At 37.4% G+C, this 17,928-nt stretch overlaps 1 protein-coding gene across 1 annotated transcript in view; it reads right to left on the bottom strand.

The window, feature by feature from the left end:
• RIPK2 (receptor interacting serine/threonine kinase 2) overlaps positions 1-10,179 on the bottom strand; it is a 30,286-nt gene extending 20,107 nt beyond the window's left edge. The window contains exons 1-3 of the mRNA XM_082859039.1: positions 9,808-10,179; positions 4,965-5,118; positions 2,198-2,353 (exon numbers count right to left, since the gene is read on the bottom strand). Of these exons, the coding sequence (XP_082715165.1) occupies positions 2,198-2,353; positions 4,965-5,118; positions 9,808-9,980 (483 nt within the window). The 5' untranslated portion in view covers positions 9,981-10,179. The remainder of the gene's footprint in view (positions 1-2,197; positions 2,354-4,964; positions 5,119-9,807) is intronic.
• Positions 10,180-17,928: the final 7,749 nt, after the last annotated feature.

The following is a 17,928-nucleotide window of genomic DNA, read 5'->3' as shown; positions in this document are numbered from 1 at the left end:
TATGTGAGAAGTAAGGGGATTATAGCTAACTTCAAATCTCAGAAGGACTGTCAGGTGGAAATAAAATTGAACTTTGAACTCACTTTATCACTAGGACCGATGAGTGGAAGCAACAGAGAAGGAGTTGATCGTATAAGAAAATGTCACAGTCATTCAGTTATGGATCTTAAACACTCTCTTGTCACAGGGTAACTGCCTTGGGAGATGAGGGATTGTTGTAGTGAGGATTCAGAGGACCAGCTGATTAGGGGACTAGAATAAGTCACTTCTACCTGTATGGTTCTATAACTGATGTAATAGATTTGTCTCTTTTTTTTAAGTAGTATTGAGGCAGCAGCTTGCTTCTCTCTTCCTTTTCCTTCCATTTTATTCTAGGCAGAGGGAATGCCTTCAATAAAGGTTTATTTTTTCACTTAACTTTTCTCACACTTTTTATATTTATTTTTCTATTGTTCCAACTTCCTTATTACTTATTTGAACATTTTTGGATACTTATAATAATCTTCAATTATGTATATTATTTGAAGTGTAGCAAAATACTATGTAAAAATAAAGTGAGTTACATTTAGTATTAATTTCTCAGCAACTGCTTTTTATTTGCTGTCATCAGTTACATATAGGGTAACTGAAATCACTACTCCTCTGGTGCCTTTAGGTATCTAAATCTTAAGCTTTATGCAAAAAATTAATTCAAAACAGATCACAGATCACAGATTTAAATGTAAAACATAAATCTATGGAACTTTTAGAAAATAACATAGAAGTAAATCTGCAATACCTGTGGCTTCGTGAAGAGTGCTTAGACATGACAGCAAAAGCATGATCATAAAAGAAATAAATTACAACTTTTGCTCTGTGAAAGACCCTGTTAAAAGGATGAAAAGAACAAACTTTGGATTGGCAGAAAATTTTTGCAAACTACATATCTGATTAAGGACTTATATCTAAAAATTATATAGAACTCTTAAAACCCAATAGTATAAAAGCAAAGAATCCAAGTAGAAAATGGTCTTAAGATATGAAGAGATGTTTCACTGAAAAGGATATAGAGATGGCAAATAAATAAATAACAATATTCAACATTATAGGAAAATGAAAATTAAGACCATGGTGCTATATCACTATACATCTATTAGAATGCTAGAATAAAAAACTATGATAATACCAAATGCTGGTGAGGGTGCAGAAAAGCTGGGTCTTATATACATTGCCGGTGGAACATACAACGGTACAGCCACTGTGGAAAGTAGCTAGGTAGTTTCTTAAAAAGCTAAACATATGCTTACCATATGACCAAGCAGTTACACTCTTGGGCATTCATCTAGGAGGAATGAAAACTTACTTTTGTTCAAAAAGTTGCACAGGACTGTTCATAGGAGCTTTATTGTAATTGCCAAAGACTAAAAATAACCAAAATATCTCTCAACAGCTGAATGGTTAAACAACTTTTGTACACCCATACCATGGAATACTATTCACCAATGAAAAAGAAACCAACTGTTGACACAAGCAACAACTTAAATGGATCTCAAAGGCATTATGCTAAGTGAACAAAGCAGTCTCACAATATCACACACTGTATGATTCCATTCATATAGTATTCTTGAAATGACAAAATTATAGAGATGGAAGACAGGTTAGTGGTTGACAGTAGTTAGGTATGATGGAGGGGAGAAGGTATGACTATAAAGGGGTAGCATAAGTGATATCTTTCTTGTGATAGAGTAGTGCTATATCTTGATTGCTGTGGTGGTTACACAAATTTACACATGATAAAGTGATACAGAAGTATATACATGCATTGTACCACTGACAAATTCCTGGTCTTGAAATAGTACTATAATTATATGTGATGTAACCACTGGCAGAAATTGGGTGAAGGGTACATGGGACTCCTTTGTATTATCTTTGCAACCATCTATGAATCTATAATAATTTCAAAATAAAAAGTTAACAAAGGTATAATCGACAATTTAAATTAAGAACAGAATAACTGTATTTTGAACCATAATTTTACCAATGTCTGTAGTCTAGGAATAACTAACTCACTGCAGCAGGAAGAAGTGGCAGTGAATTAGGGGCTATGGAAAAGGCAGAGATATTAAATTGGTAAGATAGAAGAAATAACTAAAAAGTCTTTAAAACTATTAAACACAAGGATGCAGATAAGCTTTTTTTTTTAAAAAAAAGTAACTACCTTAACGTGAAATTCATTATCCAATAAGATATTCTGAGTCTTCAGGTCATGATGAAGTAGAGGAGGATTCATATTGTGCAGGTAATTTACACCTAGTGCAATTTCATGCAGAATACGAAATCTTAATGGCCAAGGAACATCAGGATATTCATTTTTCTTCATATATATGGAAAGAAACAAAACTAAAATTAGTGGCCAAATTTATTTCCACTTAGAAAATGAAATATTCCATGAGGAAATATAGTATTAAACTAAATATCTGGTATAACTAAATTCAGGGCAAAAAGTACTCATTTTGTTATATTACCAATTTGACGTTATTTAACATCCTTGTATCTTACTTTCCTCAATTTTTAGAGAAAATAATGACTTTACAGTACTGATATTTCCTTTTAGTTTATACTGGTAATGCAACTACATGGTATGGGGTCTTTCTTCAGTTGAGACAGTTTTAAATTATTTTTTATCTATATAATACCCAAACATATATTTATACTCATAGCCATCTTCCCATTCTATGGCTTCTTATCAAATAACTTGTGCCCATGAATGTGTACACACACACATACACACAATTTGTTTCTATTCAAAATTTATATTTTAAATTTCCTATTAATATAAAACCATACTTGATTATGATGATAACCACTGCATCAATTAAAATTATGACCATAATATATTTACTTACTAAGCATTAATACTTCATATTTTTAAATCATATATTTACTTGCATTTCAGCTTGAAAAATTAGCATTTGGGAGTTTTGCTTTTGTGAAGGAGACAAAAATCATCTTCATTTCTAAGTATATATAACATAGAAACATTAAAAATGTAATGTTTTCTATTTCCTGGTACTTACAAGTGACAGTCATCTGAAGTTTCTTAAATGTTTTCTGAACATAAAAGTTAATACAGCTTCCCAGGAGAATGAACATACTCAGAAAAATTAGATAATTTGGGAAAATCCAACAATGAATCTTCAGGGACCATGCCACTGGGTACATTTTACTAAATAATATGAAAAAGTATGCTTCCACTGAGCTCAAAACTGTTCTTAAGAATTTTTTTTCTGCAGATGGGTCAGCTTATAGTTCATTGATTAACTAACTTGGCAGGGGAGTGGCTCAAAATACTTGTCTTTACATAGTATTTTGATTTTTTTCATCAATCTTTTGTGAGGTTGGGGGAACGTGCTTCAAGATAAATCCTGACCTAATAATACAGGACACCAAAAGAAACACAAAACACAAATGTTCAACATTACTTCCTCTTGTATACACAGATTCCCATCCCCTTGAGTAACTGAATCTTTTAATCTTTAAAAAGGTAACTTTTTCTGAAAATTATATAGTTTAAAGAAGTAACAAGGCCTCTCTGCAGTATAGTGCTATATGGAAGCTTTTGATCATGGAGAGGAAGGTAGATGAGTGCTCACTATGTATTTTATGATTCCTTCCAGGAGTCAGCAATCCCCCTGTAGGAGGCTCTAGAATTTCTAATGGGCTCCAAATTTGGGTACCAGAGCATCTACTGTGGTGCTGGGGTATGGGAAGACAACAGTAGAATTTATGCTTATACTCATTTAACAAAAGGAAACTGTGTTTAATTAGTATTTGTATCTTACTTGCTGTGTTGGTTACACAAATCTTATGCACTGACACTAGTTACTTTACTCTGTCCTTGTTTCAGATGGTCCTGTCACAAACAGAATGTGTTGTATCCTGAAATAAAGAGGAAGTCACTCCATGAGTGGTGACAGTGGCACCCATTCTCTCTTGTTTGCTTATAGAACACTGTGTTCTATAAGGAGTGTTCAGTGACTAGATTTTACAGATTATGTTACTACTCAGTTTTAACTAAAGCACCCCTCACAAAAGAGACCGACTTCTTTAAAAATATTTCTTGACAGAAACTGCAGGCTAGAGATAATCTTAGTAATATGAGAGCAAGCAAACAACAATAGATGGATACACATATTTTGAGAATGAGGACACCCCCCACAACCGGGCCATATTTGTTTACTGATGGGATTCACAATTAAAGCCAGATAACTGATACCTTGGGAAAAAGGTACATGGCTCATGCCATTGTCTATTATTGGAAAAGCTCATGTATTTGATACTCAGATTTATTTGGTCTATTAATTCAGAACTTTATAAACTGGTATTATTAACATTTAATTTGAACCCTACATTGTCTTTAACATAAAATGAAATCTGGCTTAAACTAACAATAAATTGTATGGTGTGCAGAGTTTATCTTTTCTCTCTCCTGTTCCTCTCTTACATATATATACATGTGGATATTAGAATTCAGTGTAAACCTCAGGAACAGTAACCTAAGCAAAATAATCTAGGTCACTTAGAATGCAGGGTCTGACTCCACAGTATTTTTTTTTTTTTTTTTTTTTGCGGTACCCGGGCCTCTCACTGTTGTGGCCTCTCCCGTTGCGGAGCACAGGCTCCGGACGCGCAGGCTCAGCGGCCATGGCTCACGGGCCCAGCCGCTCCGCGGCATGTGGGATCCTCCCGGACCGGGGCACGAACCCATGTCCTCTGCATCCGCAGGCGGACTCTCAACCACTGAGCCACCGGGGAAGCCCCACAGTATTTTTAACAACACAAAAGAAGCCATAAATGGTGAAGTTTTTCATTATTCTTATTTTGATTCATCTATATATCCCCAAATAATCTGATCATTTGTAAAACGAAAGTACTATATAGGTTGAATAACAGAATTATAACGACTGAAAATGTATAATACTTACCCTATGTAGGAGTTCATTTAATGACCCATTTGGCATGTATTCAGTAACTATTCCCAAAAATTCAGGCTCATTGCAAATTCCCAAAATTGGAAGAATGTAACTAAATCTAGCTTTGTGTAAAATTTCAGCTTCTCTTAAGACATCATTTCTTTCACTAAAGAAAGAAAATGTATAATTATTTCAAAGTAAGGAAAAATACACAATTATCAAGCCCATAAATATTAGTTAATCCTGGATTTTTTCATTCATTAGCTTTTGACCTCATGTAAATTATGCAGCTTCTCTTAGTTTCTTCGTGTTTAAAGTTGGGATAATATCTACCCTATATATTCCATAGGTCTGTTTAGAGACCAAAATACCTGTATAAGCCACTGACAGAAAAAAGTGCTACATACAGATTATTATTGTACTCTTCTCAGGAAAGGGAAAGAATACCATGTTTAAGTTTATAAAGTCTATATTAGAATGATAGGTGCTTGAACTAATTACATTAAGTTTATGTTGTATTAAAATGATCACATTTGATTAGACTATTATATTAAATTTTATGGTTGCATACCATGTAAAAATTTTCTAAATATCCTGAATATTAAAACACTTAAGTGTTGTAGATTTTAATGACTAGATGATAATAGTTGCATAAGGGTCAATAATGCTTAGAAATTATATACTGGAACACAGGAAAAGGACACTGAGAACAGGTAAATGCTTAGAATGGATCCCTGGGCTAACTCTGGATCCCAGGTTCATTTGATTTTTCATTCATAAAACAAATAAATATTGAACATTTATTATGAATAAAGAACTGTGCTCAGCATTATGGAGACTAGTAAGTTTAAAAAAACCAAAAAACAAAACACATAGTCTGTGACCTCAAACTGTCCAGAAATCTTTTTAAGAAAAATAAGTACTCACTGTGGTCTTGATTTACACTTCTCCAATGATTAGTGATGTTGAGCACCTTTTCATATACCTATTGGTCATTTGTATGTCTTTCGATGTGTTAATTATATTGATATTGGTAATTATTCCATGATGATGTATATGTATAACAAATAATCATGTTTTGCACTTTAAATATATACGATTATATTTGTCAATTATTCCTCAATAAAGTTAAAAAATAAGAAAAGCAAATAAAAAAAGAAAACCAAATACTTAAAATATAAGGCAGAATATGATAAGCGCCATCAAAAACAAGTAAATAAGCAAGCAAATAAATAAATAAATATAGGGAGCTCAGAGAACTAGTAAATCTGGGCTAGGGAGTTGCTACAGCCTTTAGAGAGAGATGTCAACAGTACCTTAAGGATGGATAGAATTTCAACCACTGGAAAAAGGGCATCCAAGATATGTGGTCCCTCTCCAAGATGGGAGAGATTTTGCCTTTCTTTTTCATCTGTGTCTCCCCAGGATCTGGAACAGTACCTGGCATACAGAATTTGTCTAATAGATGTGTATCAAATGAACTCAAGGAAGTTAAAGTACAGGCTATATCCGGAAAATAACAAATTGTTTAATATGAATCAGGATGTGTAACAGCGTGTGTAAAGGGAGTGAAGGTGAATAGGGTAGGGTAGGGCCTCATCTCAGAGCCTTAAAGCCAGGTGAGAGCATTTACACTTGATTTGGTAGTCACTGAGTTGAGACTACAGGTTATTGAGCACAGGAGTGACAGGAGTGGAACAAACTTTTAGGATGATTAATTTGGCAGCAAGGTGTAGGATCAGCAGAAGGAGGTAGAGTTTGAAAGCCAGATATTAGAAGATTATAATACTAGTTAAGATGTAAAGCAATGAGAGTCTGAAACTATAAAGGTTGCAGTGTAAATAGAAAGAAAAACACTAGCTGAATAGAATACCCAGGCTCTGGTGGCTGACTGATTGACCTGATTGACTAAGGGAGGTATATACATATATATATATGTGTATATGTGTGTGTATATGTATGTGTGTGTACGTGTGTGTGTACATATATATGAAGGGAACTGGATTTGTCACCAATTTTTTCCATGGATGATTTGGTATTGGTAGCAGCAGTAATAGAAAGAGAACTGTCTCTAGGAGAAGCTTATTAGGTAAACAATGATGATTAGTTGGTGTTTAAACCACCCAAGCTCTTGATGAATGGCTGCTGAAATAAGAAAAGCAACAGACATTCCAGACCAGACTATGAAGCCTCCTTTAAAAACAAACAATAAGCAAAATAAAGCAAAAAAATCTTAGTCATCTATGTTTTGAAGAGGTAATATACTTACATGTTTCAAAATTCAAGAATTACAAGAATGCATAAAGAGTTTCTCTTCTTCTCCCTGCTCTTCAGCCACTTAATATCCCAACTGTGAGGCAACCAATTATACCAGTTTGCGAGACCTGCTTTAATTAAATTTATATTTCCTAAGCTGAAACAGGTCTGTATTTGCCTCATGAAATGTAGGTCAACAAGACAGTTATTGAGTAGCACCTTTGCCGGGAAGGTTCCTGGATACTCTGAGAAAGAATTATAGAGAGGGCATGCTAGGGGATATCTTAGTGATACTTAATATACTAATTCCTCCTCCCATTAAGAGTATGATGCATTCTTCCTTCTCTTGTGATCCTATGATGTGTTGGCCACTTTACTACAGTTGGTTTCATTATCCCTACTTTATATATGAGAGCACGAAGGCTCACATAAATTAATAATTTCTACTGGTCATGCCAACAATAAGTGGCAGATTTAGAGTCAGATTTGAATTGCAATTGTGGGACTCTAAAGCCTTTGTTTTTTCCACTCACTGCTTAATCAGAGAAGGAAAATTCTTGAAGTCAGATTTCAGGAAGAATGAGTGGGAAAACAGAAAAAGCCAAAACAGTTTAAAAATAGGTTTTTATATTAAAAAAATAAAATGTAAAACAGCTTTTATAGACATATTACCAAAATTACCCATAACAAATTTCAGTTACAAAACAGTTACACTGTTTACACAAGGTATTTGAACAAGCTGTCAGACTCATCTACGCATAAGGAGTTGGGAGATTGTTGGGGAAGGTCCACTCGTTGGGCAGAAGTCAGGTTACAGAGAATAATTTACCAATCACTAAAATAAGAACATGTTACAGCACATAAACTTAGTTTTCTTTTGTGATCTCAAAGAACAATGCAAACATTATCCACACCAGAGCCCAAGAAGTACATGTATCTGTTATTCCCACTTTATAAGTGAAGACATAAAACACCCTGTGAGTCAACTGCATAGCCCAGTCCTATGCTCAGACTACATAAATACTGCTAATGTTAACAATCTAAGTAACAAGTGGAAGAAAAATGTGATGCAGTAATGCCAGAGTGTTGCACTGTTCCTTATGGCTTCTTTGACGGCAGAATTAATTTCCTACCCGATTTAGTGAAGAATTTTAGAAGATGAAATTGTTAATGAGCACGAAAGGGAACTCCCTTCATTTCTTGGCCCCAAATGGCACAAAACTTAGATAAATTAAAATCTTGAGAAGCAGCATCCAAAATGGGAGGATCAATCTCCTTTAAAATACCTAAGGAGTCCATCAGTGCTAGATTTCCACATATTTTAATAGTTGATTCTAAAATACATCTACCCTCTCTAATCAACCACCACCCTTCAAAGTTGACTACATACACATAATTTCCCAGTAATTGCTCCACAGAATTCAAGACCCTGGGTAAATATACCCTGTATATCACGAAATCAGGATTATGGTACACAAGAAGCGGGAACAATTTCTAGAGGTGTCTCAAACTTACTGTGAGATCTAGCCCATCCAAGCCTGATAGAAAGAGAGCAAGTAAAAGCCACAGGCAGATGAAAGTCAATACCATTAGCAGGGCTGAAGCTGAGGAATTTATCTGCTGTTGGATACTGACAGCCTCTAGCTAATCAGGCATCTAGCATGATGTATTTTCACTTTAGATATAGGGGGAGGAGAGGAGAATGTTGCAATCATGGATGTTAACTCACTAAGAATTGAATGCAGGGCCTAGTTAAATTCCTATTGGAAGGAAAATACACAAGACTAGTGACTAGACTCACTGATTAATATATATGGTTGAAAGGTTTTTCTGGAAACAGGAACTAATCTAGCCTTCCCCTAAAATCTGGACATTGCACTAAACTTGTTCCAGGATGGGAGAGACATTCAAAAGTTTTGGTCATTTAACAGCTTTCTGATTTCAGTTTATTGTTAGCGAAACTAATACAAGTTTCCTCTAGAGACAGGCTTCCTTCCCTGTGACGGTAAGAGGAGAAACTAAATTGAGTTTGATATCTAAACTTTCATGCCTACATGTGTAAACCAAAAACAACAAAAAGCCCAAACCAAAACGTCCCAGACTCTACAGCAGTGCTGTTCAATAAAAATATAATGTGAACCACATATATAATTTGAAATTTTCTAATAGCCACTTAAAAAAAAAGTAATATCCACCTGTGGCTAAGAGCTACCTATTGGGCAGTGCAGCCCTAGAATTCGACTTCAAAAAAAAAAAAAGGGGAAAAACAAAGCAAACAGAACCCAACTTCAATAAAGAGGACGTTTAGAGTTGGGCTGTGATTGCTGATATTTGGTGTCTGGAGAAAGGAGGCCCAGGAGTAAGGAAAAAAGGAGAGGGCAGTGAAAAGAAGCGTGATTGCTGCATCTCCAGAGAAGCCTGCTCTCCCCACCATGTTAGCCCAAGCGTTGAACGGCTGCCTAGAGGAGACGAGGTGTGCGGCCGATCCCAAGTGGTCACCGTCGCTTGGGCTTCAGAGCCCGCTTGCCGGGGGTTAGAGCCAGTGGGGTGGGGAACGCAGATTTCGGGGCTCCGCGGTGGAGCCGCCAGGGCGCCCTACCTGTCGAGCAGCGGGGTGTGAATGTGCAGGTGTTTCACGGCCACCTGAACGCGCCAGTCTGTGTGGCGGGCAGAAGACACGGTGCCGGACGCGCCGCGGCTCAAGTAGCGCAAGTCGGCGAGCTTGTGGTACGGGATGGTGGGCAGGGCGCTGCAGATGGCCTCCTCGTTCATGGTAGCGGGTGGCGCGGGCACTCAGGCAGCCGGTCGATTCCGGAAGTGCCCGCCGCTCCCGCGGCTCCACCCCCTGCGCGAGCCGGCTCGGCAGGCCCTACAGCCTGCCGGACATTAGGTCACGAGGCCGTCCATTCTCCGCGCAGCCCACGCCAAGCCGCTGCTTATCCGGAGCCGGAGCTCTCTCTTCTCTTCTAGAGACTGGTCAACTCTGCGGCGGCGGGGCGCACAGGGGAGGAGCTTCCTCTCTCCAACCTGGCCCTCCCAGGCGCTGCCAGCCACCCGAGCCCGCCTTTCGGAGCTCCTCCTCCCCAGACTTCTCAGGCGACGTCAGCGGCGGATGCCGAGGCGGGGATGAGGGCCACAGGCCCGGGATCCTCCCAGCAAGGCTCCGGCCTCGGCCTCAGGCCCGAGATCTCCGCCTTGTGGCGACCAGACGACGTGTGCCACACCGGCGGGGCTCGGGCGGGGGCTTCGAAGTAGGGAAGTGAGCCAGGGGCGCTCAATTTGTCTTCTCTCCCCCCAACCCACAAGGTTGGAAAGGTTTTCTTTTGGGGAAATTGCCTCTCCGCAGCTTCACACCCAGTCAGCGGACCCTCCCACCCAGGAGGAATGTCCTCTGGTCCCATCGGCGCGTCTTCCGGGAGTCGCCAAACACCAGACAGAGGTAGCGGGGCGGGTGTGGCAGCTGCCATTTCCTGACTCCGCGCCTGCGCGGAAAGCCCTTTGAGGACGTGCGGTGGTGACTTACTAGGGCTCCGCACTTCTCAGCCCGGTGAGTCAGGTAGGGGTGTAGATTCACTTGCGTACCTGGACTCCAATCTAACCTCACTTCCAACTACTTCAGTCGTGTGGGGGTGGTTGATAAGCCCTGTCAGAGCTTAATCCTGTCTAAAGGTTCAGATGTTTAGTTCCTGTTGAGTGCTTCTCTACTAGGGACGTATTCTTCTCTCTCTTTTTTTTTTTCTCTCCTGACGTCCATAATTACAGACAAAGATTGAAAAGTAACCTTGAGAGAGTCCCTCCCTTGATTCCAGGTAAGACTGCAAACATTTCTTTCTTATAGATCTGGGAAGAATGCTGTGTTTAATGCCAACCAAAAAAGACTGCAAAGATCTTTTTACCTTAAACAAACACTTTTCTACACCAGAAATGACTATTTTGCAAAGTGTGGTGCAAATATTATACACAATACCAAGTCCATGCTAGGCATTTAATGAATTCTAAAGCAAAAGTAATAGGGAATGCCTGACTTCAATCAGGGATTTCTGCCTACAGAAAATCAGTGCATCCTGTATTTTTGTATTGCCTGAAATGAGAGTAGCAGTGTTACATTTTACAATAAATGGAAGCTGTAATGAAAGAGTGTGTTTTAAAATTTGATAATTTAAAATAAAATACTTAGCTTTAAAGATATGGTCTGATAATCTGTGGTTCATTCCTTAATAAGCTTTTTGCTACAAAAAGTGCTCAGAAAACTTTTCCCATTCATTCATTCATCCAGTCAGTTTACAAACAGAATTCTAGAGAAAGAGAACAAAAATTAAGAAGGGAGGAAATGATCAAAATAATAATTCAAGAATTTTTTCCAGGACCAAAAGACAAAGATCTTCATATTTAAAGGACCCACCAGCTACCCACAGTGAATGAAAAAGGACCTATGTTAAAGCACACCATTAAAAAGATCAGAACACTAAGAATAAAGAGAAGATTCTAAAAATTTTCAGAGGGAAGCCGCAGGAATAAATGGATGGGAATTAGAATGGCATTGGGTTTCTCAACAATAACACTTTTATGCTAAAACACTACAGTGAAATTTCAAGTTTTGTAAGACAATAACTTCCAACCTAGAATCCTATAGTCAAACTATCCATCAAGTGTAAGAATAGAATAAAAACATTTTCACATATACAAGGATGAAAACATTTATTTTCCATCCATCCATCCACCTTTTTTTTTTTTTTTTAGGGCAAGTTACTAGAGGATGTGCTCCAACAAAACATGAGAGCAAGACAAGAAAGAGAAAGACATGGGATCCAGAAAAAAGGACCAGGAGAATGTGAAGGGAAATGCCAGGGTGAAAGATATGTGGCAGAATTAGAGAGCAATCGTTTTCACCGGAGAAGGAAGATGGCAGACTCCAAGAAGAAAGACTGGTTAGTGTAATTGAATTTATTTAGATTACTAATTTTGAGTATTTGGGTAGTTATATTGATAGATGTTTGATAGATCTAATGAAATACATGATAAAATTCGAGAGAGAACTTAAAAAATATAAGCAAGTAAAAAAAGGAAGCAATTATTAATTCCATGAAAAGTAAAAATTAGACAAGAATGGAAACAGTGTTTCTCCAACTGTTCTGTGGTGGTGAAAATTTTAAGACTTTTTAGAGCTTCTGAAATACTAGTATATTATAAATCTCGAAGGAGAGAACATGCAGCATAGAGCACTATAAAATTTATTTATATTTTTAATTGCATTACTTTAAAATTTTTTTAAATTAGTATTCACTTGGTTCAAAGTTTAAAAGTGTAACAGACAGATAATTCAATAGAAAATTAGGCAAAAGACCTAGGTAGTTCACACAAGGGTATATCTAAATAGCAAATAGCAAATGAATGTGAAAAGGTGCTCGACATCATCAGTCATTAGAGAACTACAAGTTAAAACCACAGTGCAATATCACTACACAAATACAAGAATAACTAAAATTAAAAAGACAGAATATAGCAAGTGTGGGTGAGGTTTTGTAACAATTGGAACTCTTGTACATTGCTGGTGGGAGTGTCAATTGGTACAATCAGTTTTGCAAACTGTATGGCAGTACTATTAAAATTGCAGATATGCGGATCCTCAGCAATTCCTTGCCTAGGTATATGGACATGCATATGCATATACTAGAAAGTTCATAGTAGTGCTATTTATAATAGCTTCAAACTGGAAATTACCCAAATATCCATAAATACTAGAATGGATAAGTGATTCGTGGCCCATTTAAACAGTGGAATACTAAACAGCAATGATATTGCACAGTGTACAATATGATGAATTGCACAAATACAATACTGTATGAAAAAGCTAGACACAGAAGAGTATACATTTTATGAGTCAATTCCTATTAAGTACAAAAATAAGCAAAACTAGCCTATGCTTTTAGAAATCAGGATAATGTCTACTCTTGTAGAGTGGTCATAGTGACTAGAAGGGACAGGATGAGGCCTCTGGGGTGATAGAAATGTTCTGTTTCTTGATCTAGGACCTAGACTCTTGGTGCCAGTTACATGGGTATGTTCAGTTATGAAAATTCTTTGAGGTTACACAATGTGTACTTTTCTGTATATATATATATGTTATACTCCAATAAAAGGTTAATAGGTTTAAATACAAAATAAATAATATATGTGGGTGTATATTATGTCTCTTACTTTTATTTAATTAGTATTACAGTATATACCTGTTCACCTTGCTTGTCTTTCACTTAGTAATCTATTTCAGATATCTTTCCATACAAATGCATAAAAAGCTTTCTCATTTTTTTTTTAATGATAGATATGCCATAATTTACCCCTCATTGGTGGACACTTAGCTGTTTTCCACATACTTACTATTACAAATTATGCTGCAATAAGTAATCATTACATATGTCATTTCATACATGTGCAAGTGTATCCATATATATGCCCTAGAAGCTGAACTGCTGGACAAAAGAGTTATGTTCATTTGTAATTTTGGTTTGTATTGTTGAATTGACCTTCACTGAGGTTGTTCCAGTTTTCTTTTTCTGCAGACAAATGAGAGTGCTGTTTCTCCACACACCTTCTTTCATTTCTTTTCGAGATAGATAGTATAATGTTGATCTGCTGATTCCTGTATTTCAGTGCTTCTAAACTCATTTAAATGCTAAGATTCTTTTTATTGCAGACCTTCTAAATATCTGGCTTCAATTTGTTTATCACAACCTCAAACCTTTAGCTTTCATTATAGTTTCACTATTATACAGCTTAAAAATATGTATTCTTAGTGATATGTACATTGTTTAATTAATGCCCATAATGAATGGCTAATGACAGGAAACCTAAAGAATACTAATGATAAACCACATCAACTAAATGAGAAGCAAAGAACATGAGAATAATTATGCAAATTAGGCTAAAAAACAAGCTTCACACCTATATGTTGAATTCATCTATTCAAAATTCTGTAGAGTCATATTAAGTCATATTTTCCATTTACTGAGAATAAAGGTTATTTATATCTGCATGTGATATTTTAGGGACATGGTAGCTTGAAATGGCATGCTTGAAATCTCTCATAGTCTGTTTTTTTGTTTTGCTTGTTTTTTTAACTTCAATGCCTTTTATTCCTGTAAGTTCTTATTTATTTATTTTTCTAATTTTATTTTTTAAATTAATTTTTATTGGAGTATAGTTGCTTTACAATGTGTTAATTTCTACTGTACAGCAAAGTGAATCAGCTTTATGTATACATATAATGTCCATGGACAGAGGAATGGATAAAGAAGATGTGGTATATATATACAATGGAATATTATTCAGCCATAAAAAGGAATGAAATTGGGTCATTTGTAGAGACGTGGATGGAGCCAGAGACTGTCATAAAGAGTGAAGTAAGTCGGAAAGAGAAAAACAAATATCATATATGAACGTTTATACGTGGAATCTAGAAAAATGGTATAGATGATCTTATTTGCAAAGCAGAAATAGAGACACAGATGTAGAGAACAAACGTATGGACACCAAGGGAGGAAGTGGGGGGGGTGGGATGAATTGGGAGATTGGGATTGACATATATACACTATTGCTACTATGTATAAAATAGATAACTAATGAGAACCTACTGTATATAGCTCAAGGAACTCTACTCAATGCTCTGTGGTGACCTAAATGGGAAGGAAATCCAAAAAAAGAGGGGATATATCTCATAGTCTTTAAAATTAGAAACAAGACAGAAAAGTTGAAAAATAAACCACTTAAAAAAGTACAAATGCAAGAATTAAAAACATCTCATATTCTAATTTTTTCTATTTTTTGGTCTGAAAGCATCTGGTAACCATTGGGGGAAAATGGGTGAAGGATATGTGGGACCTCTCTGTATTATTTTTACAACTTCCTGTGAGTCTATTATTATCTCCAAATAAAAAGTTTTAAAAAGTTGTACCTGGGTGTATTAGTTTCCAGGGACTGCCATAACAAAGAACCACAAGAATTATAAAAAGGTATGTAAATGAGAAGTAAGGCTTCCTGATTCTTCAGATCTCCAGTTCACCTTCCCTAAGACAACAAATAAATTTAAAAAATATTATATGCCATAATGCTAGGTGCTGGAAATACAGGAATAACAAAAGACACATGGTCTCTGTCCTTAAAATGCTTTTAGTGTTCTAAGGGAGATAGAACCTAACCATACAATTACAGTAGAGTGTGATAAATGTTCTGGTAGAGAAGTCCAGGGCACACTCAGAAATTAGGGGAAAGAAGCCTGCATGGTAATTTAATGAAGAGAGGTAAGGCAAACTGCCCAAAGTTATAGAGTTTTTAAACTACAGAGACATGATTCCTGCACAAATCTGTTTGAATTAAAGCTCATATTCTTTCTGGGAACTGCTTGCTGTATCACTAGGGTATTACATTTTCAGTTTCACTTTATATGATGTCTCAGGAGAGGAATTCAGTTTCACTTTATATGATGTCTCAGGAGAGGAATTAGTAGCAAGAGGGAATTTCCCAGCTACAAAAAGACAGTGATGGACAAAAATTTATTATTAATGGACATTTCATGGGAAATTCCATTTTCTTTTGACATTTTACTTGGCAGGTTTCCAAGAGTGTGGAAAGATGTGTTACCAGTAGCTCAGTCTGCATTTAAAAATTTTAGCTCCTGAATTAAGCAGGATATTTTGCTTTTTCAAATGTCTTCAGAACTCAAAATCATTTTCTCCAGCTGTCACTCCTAGCTTGTTAGCAAAATATACTAAGATATATTTTTTAGGCAATACACACACACACACTCAGAGACAAAGACACACTTTTTTTTTTTTTTTCTGCTTTAGGCAGTGGATATATGAAAGAGATTATAAGTTCAATACCCTTTTTAGTATCCTTTTTTGGGCAAGCATAGACAAAGTTGTGGAAGAAGGCAGAGCTTTTCTTATTGTAGTAGCCAATATAGTCTAGTTCAGGAGTCCCCAACCCCCGGGCCGCAGACTGGTACCGGTGCACAGGCCTGTTAGGAACTGGGCCGCGCAGCAGGAGGTGAGCGGCTGGCAAGCGAGCAGAGCTTCATCTGCTGCTCCACATCGCTCCCCATTGCTCGCCATCCCCCCCACCCAGTCCGGGGAAAAATTGTCTTTCACAAAACCGGTCCCTGGTGCCAAAAAGGTTGGGGACCACTGGTCTAGGTCATAACAGCGCCGGCTGGTGCAAGTTGGAATCGGAAACATGATTGAAGCAGGGATCCAATGTCAGCAGCTGAACAGGTTGCCAGAGAGAACTCTAAGGTTTATTGGGAACTAAGGAACACTCAGGAAGCTTCTTTGACTTAATTTTTATAATTGTAAAAAGGAATAGAAATGTCTGCCCTGCCAGGGAAACCTTGTTGCACAACTCCTGCCAAGGACACTGTTCACACTGGGGAGGTGCCATTCACGTGGAATACATTATGAATGGGCCCCCTAGAGTTGTGTGATGTGGAGGCCCTATAGCCTACCTGTCTCCCAGGATTGTTCTGAGAGACTCAAGTTATACAATGAATATAAAAGACTTTATAAGTTATAAACCTGTCAATCTATGTAAATAATAATAATAATAGTTATTCTCCTGGCCAGCTCTGCCCTTCAAGCAAAACATTCTTACCTAGTTTAAGAAAGAGAAAAGCAGCCCTTATTAGCTGGGAGCTGGCCTGGCACTCCCAGTGAATCTGTGGCATTCTCCTGTTCAATATAAACACTTCCATAGAACATCAACCTCAGACAGGATTATTTTGTCACTGTAGTGGAGCAAGAAAAAATAAGACCACTTCATTATCATGTTTGAACAGACAGAGGTAAAAACATTGGTCAAACCACAAAAATGATCAAACATTGCCCTTTACTGGCTAATAATAAGTGCCTGCTTCTTCTTTACCAATTATAGCTTTATCTCAATTTCATTATTCTCACTGTCTAGATATAATTATTAAGATACCTGATCAGAGAATCACTCCTGCTTCCAGACAGCATCCAATGCAGGGAAGATACCCGTTTTCCTTGAATGCTCCTCAGAATCACCTACAAGAAGTCCAAATCCTGTAATAAATTATTTCTAACATCCTTACTGAGATGTCCTGATTCCTCATGGTACACATAACTCCTGCTTGCAATGAGTCAGTAAACCCAGATTTATAGAACTGCAGATGTGTCCCTGGTGGTCTTTGGATAGAGGACATTGGCAGATTCATAGAGCAGTTATTACCCAGCCTGGAGCCCTCACTGTCTGCATTTCAGTTAAACAACTGGCTCCTCTAACTTCTCTAGGGACTTAGCTATGGTGTAGGTTCTTTTTCATAGCCCAGAACTCCTGAGGAAGAGATTCTGGTTGGCCATAATATCACCCTTCAATTCCTTTGTGGATTATGGGGATATGGACATGAGGTACTGAATTTCTAAAACAGCAACAACAACAACAATATCGACAGCAGCAATAATAACTAAGACTTATAGGTTAAGAATCCGCCTGTGAATGCAGGGGGCACGGGTTCAAGCCCTGGTGCGGGAAGATCCCATATGCTGCGGAGCAACTAAGCTCGTGCACTACAACTACTGAGCCAGCTCTCTAGAGCCTGCAAGCCACAACTACTGAGCCCGCGTGCCACAACTACTGCAGCCCACGTGCCTAGAGCCTGTGCTCCACAGCGAAGAGAAGCCACCGCAATGAGAAGCCCACACACCGC

Source organism: Leucopleurus acutus (assembly GCF_964270905.1).
Source record: "Leucopleurus acutus genome assembly, chromosome: 17".
Classification (NCBI taxonomy): domain Eukaryota; kingdom Metazoa; phylum Chordata; class Mammalia; order Artiodactyla; family Delphinidae; genus Leucopleurus; species Leucopleurus acutus.
The sequence above is the reverse complement of the archived record's forward strand: the minus strand, read 5'-3'. Positions and strand labels throughout refer to the sequence as shown.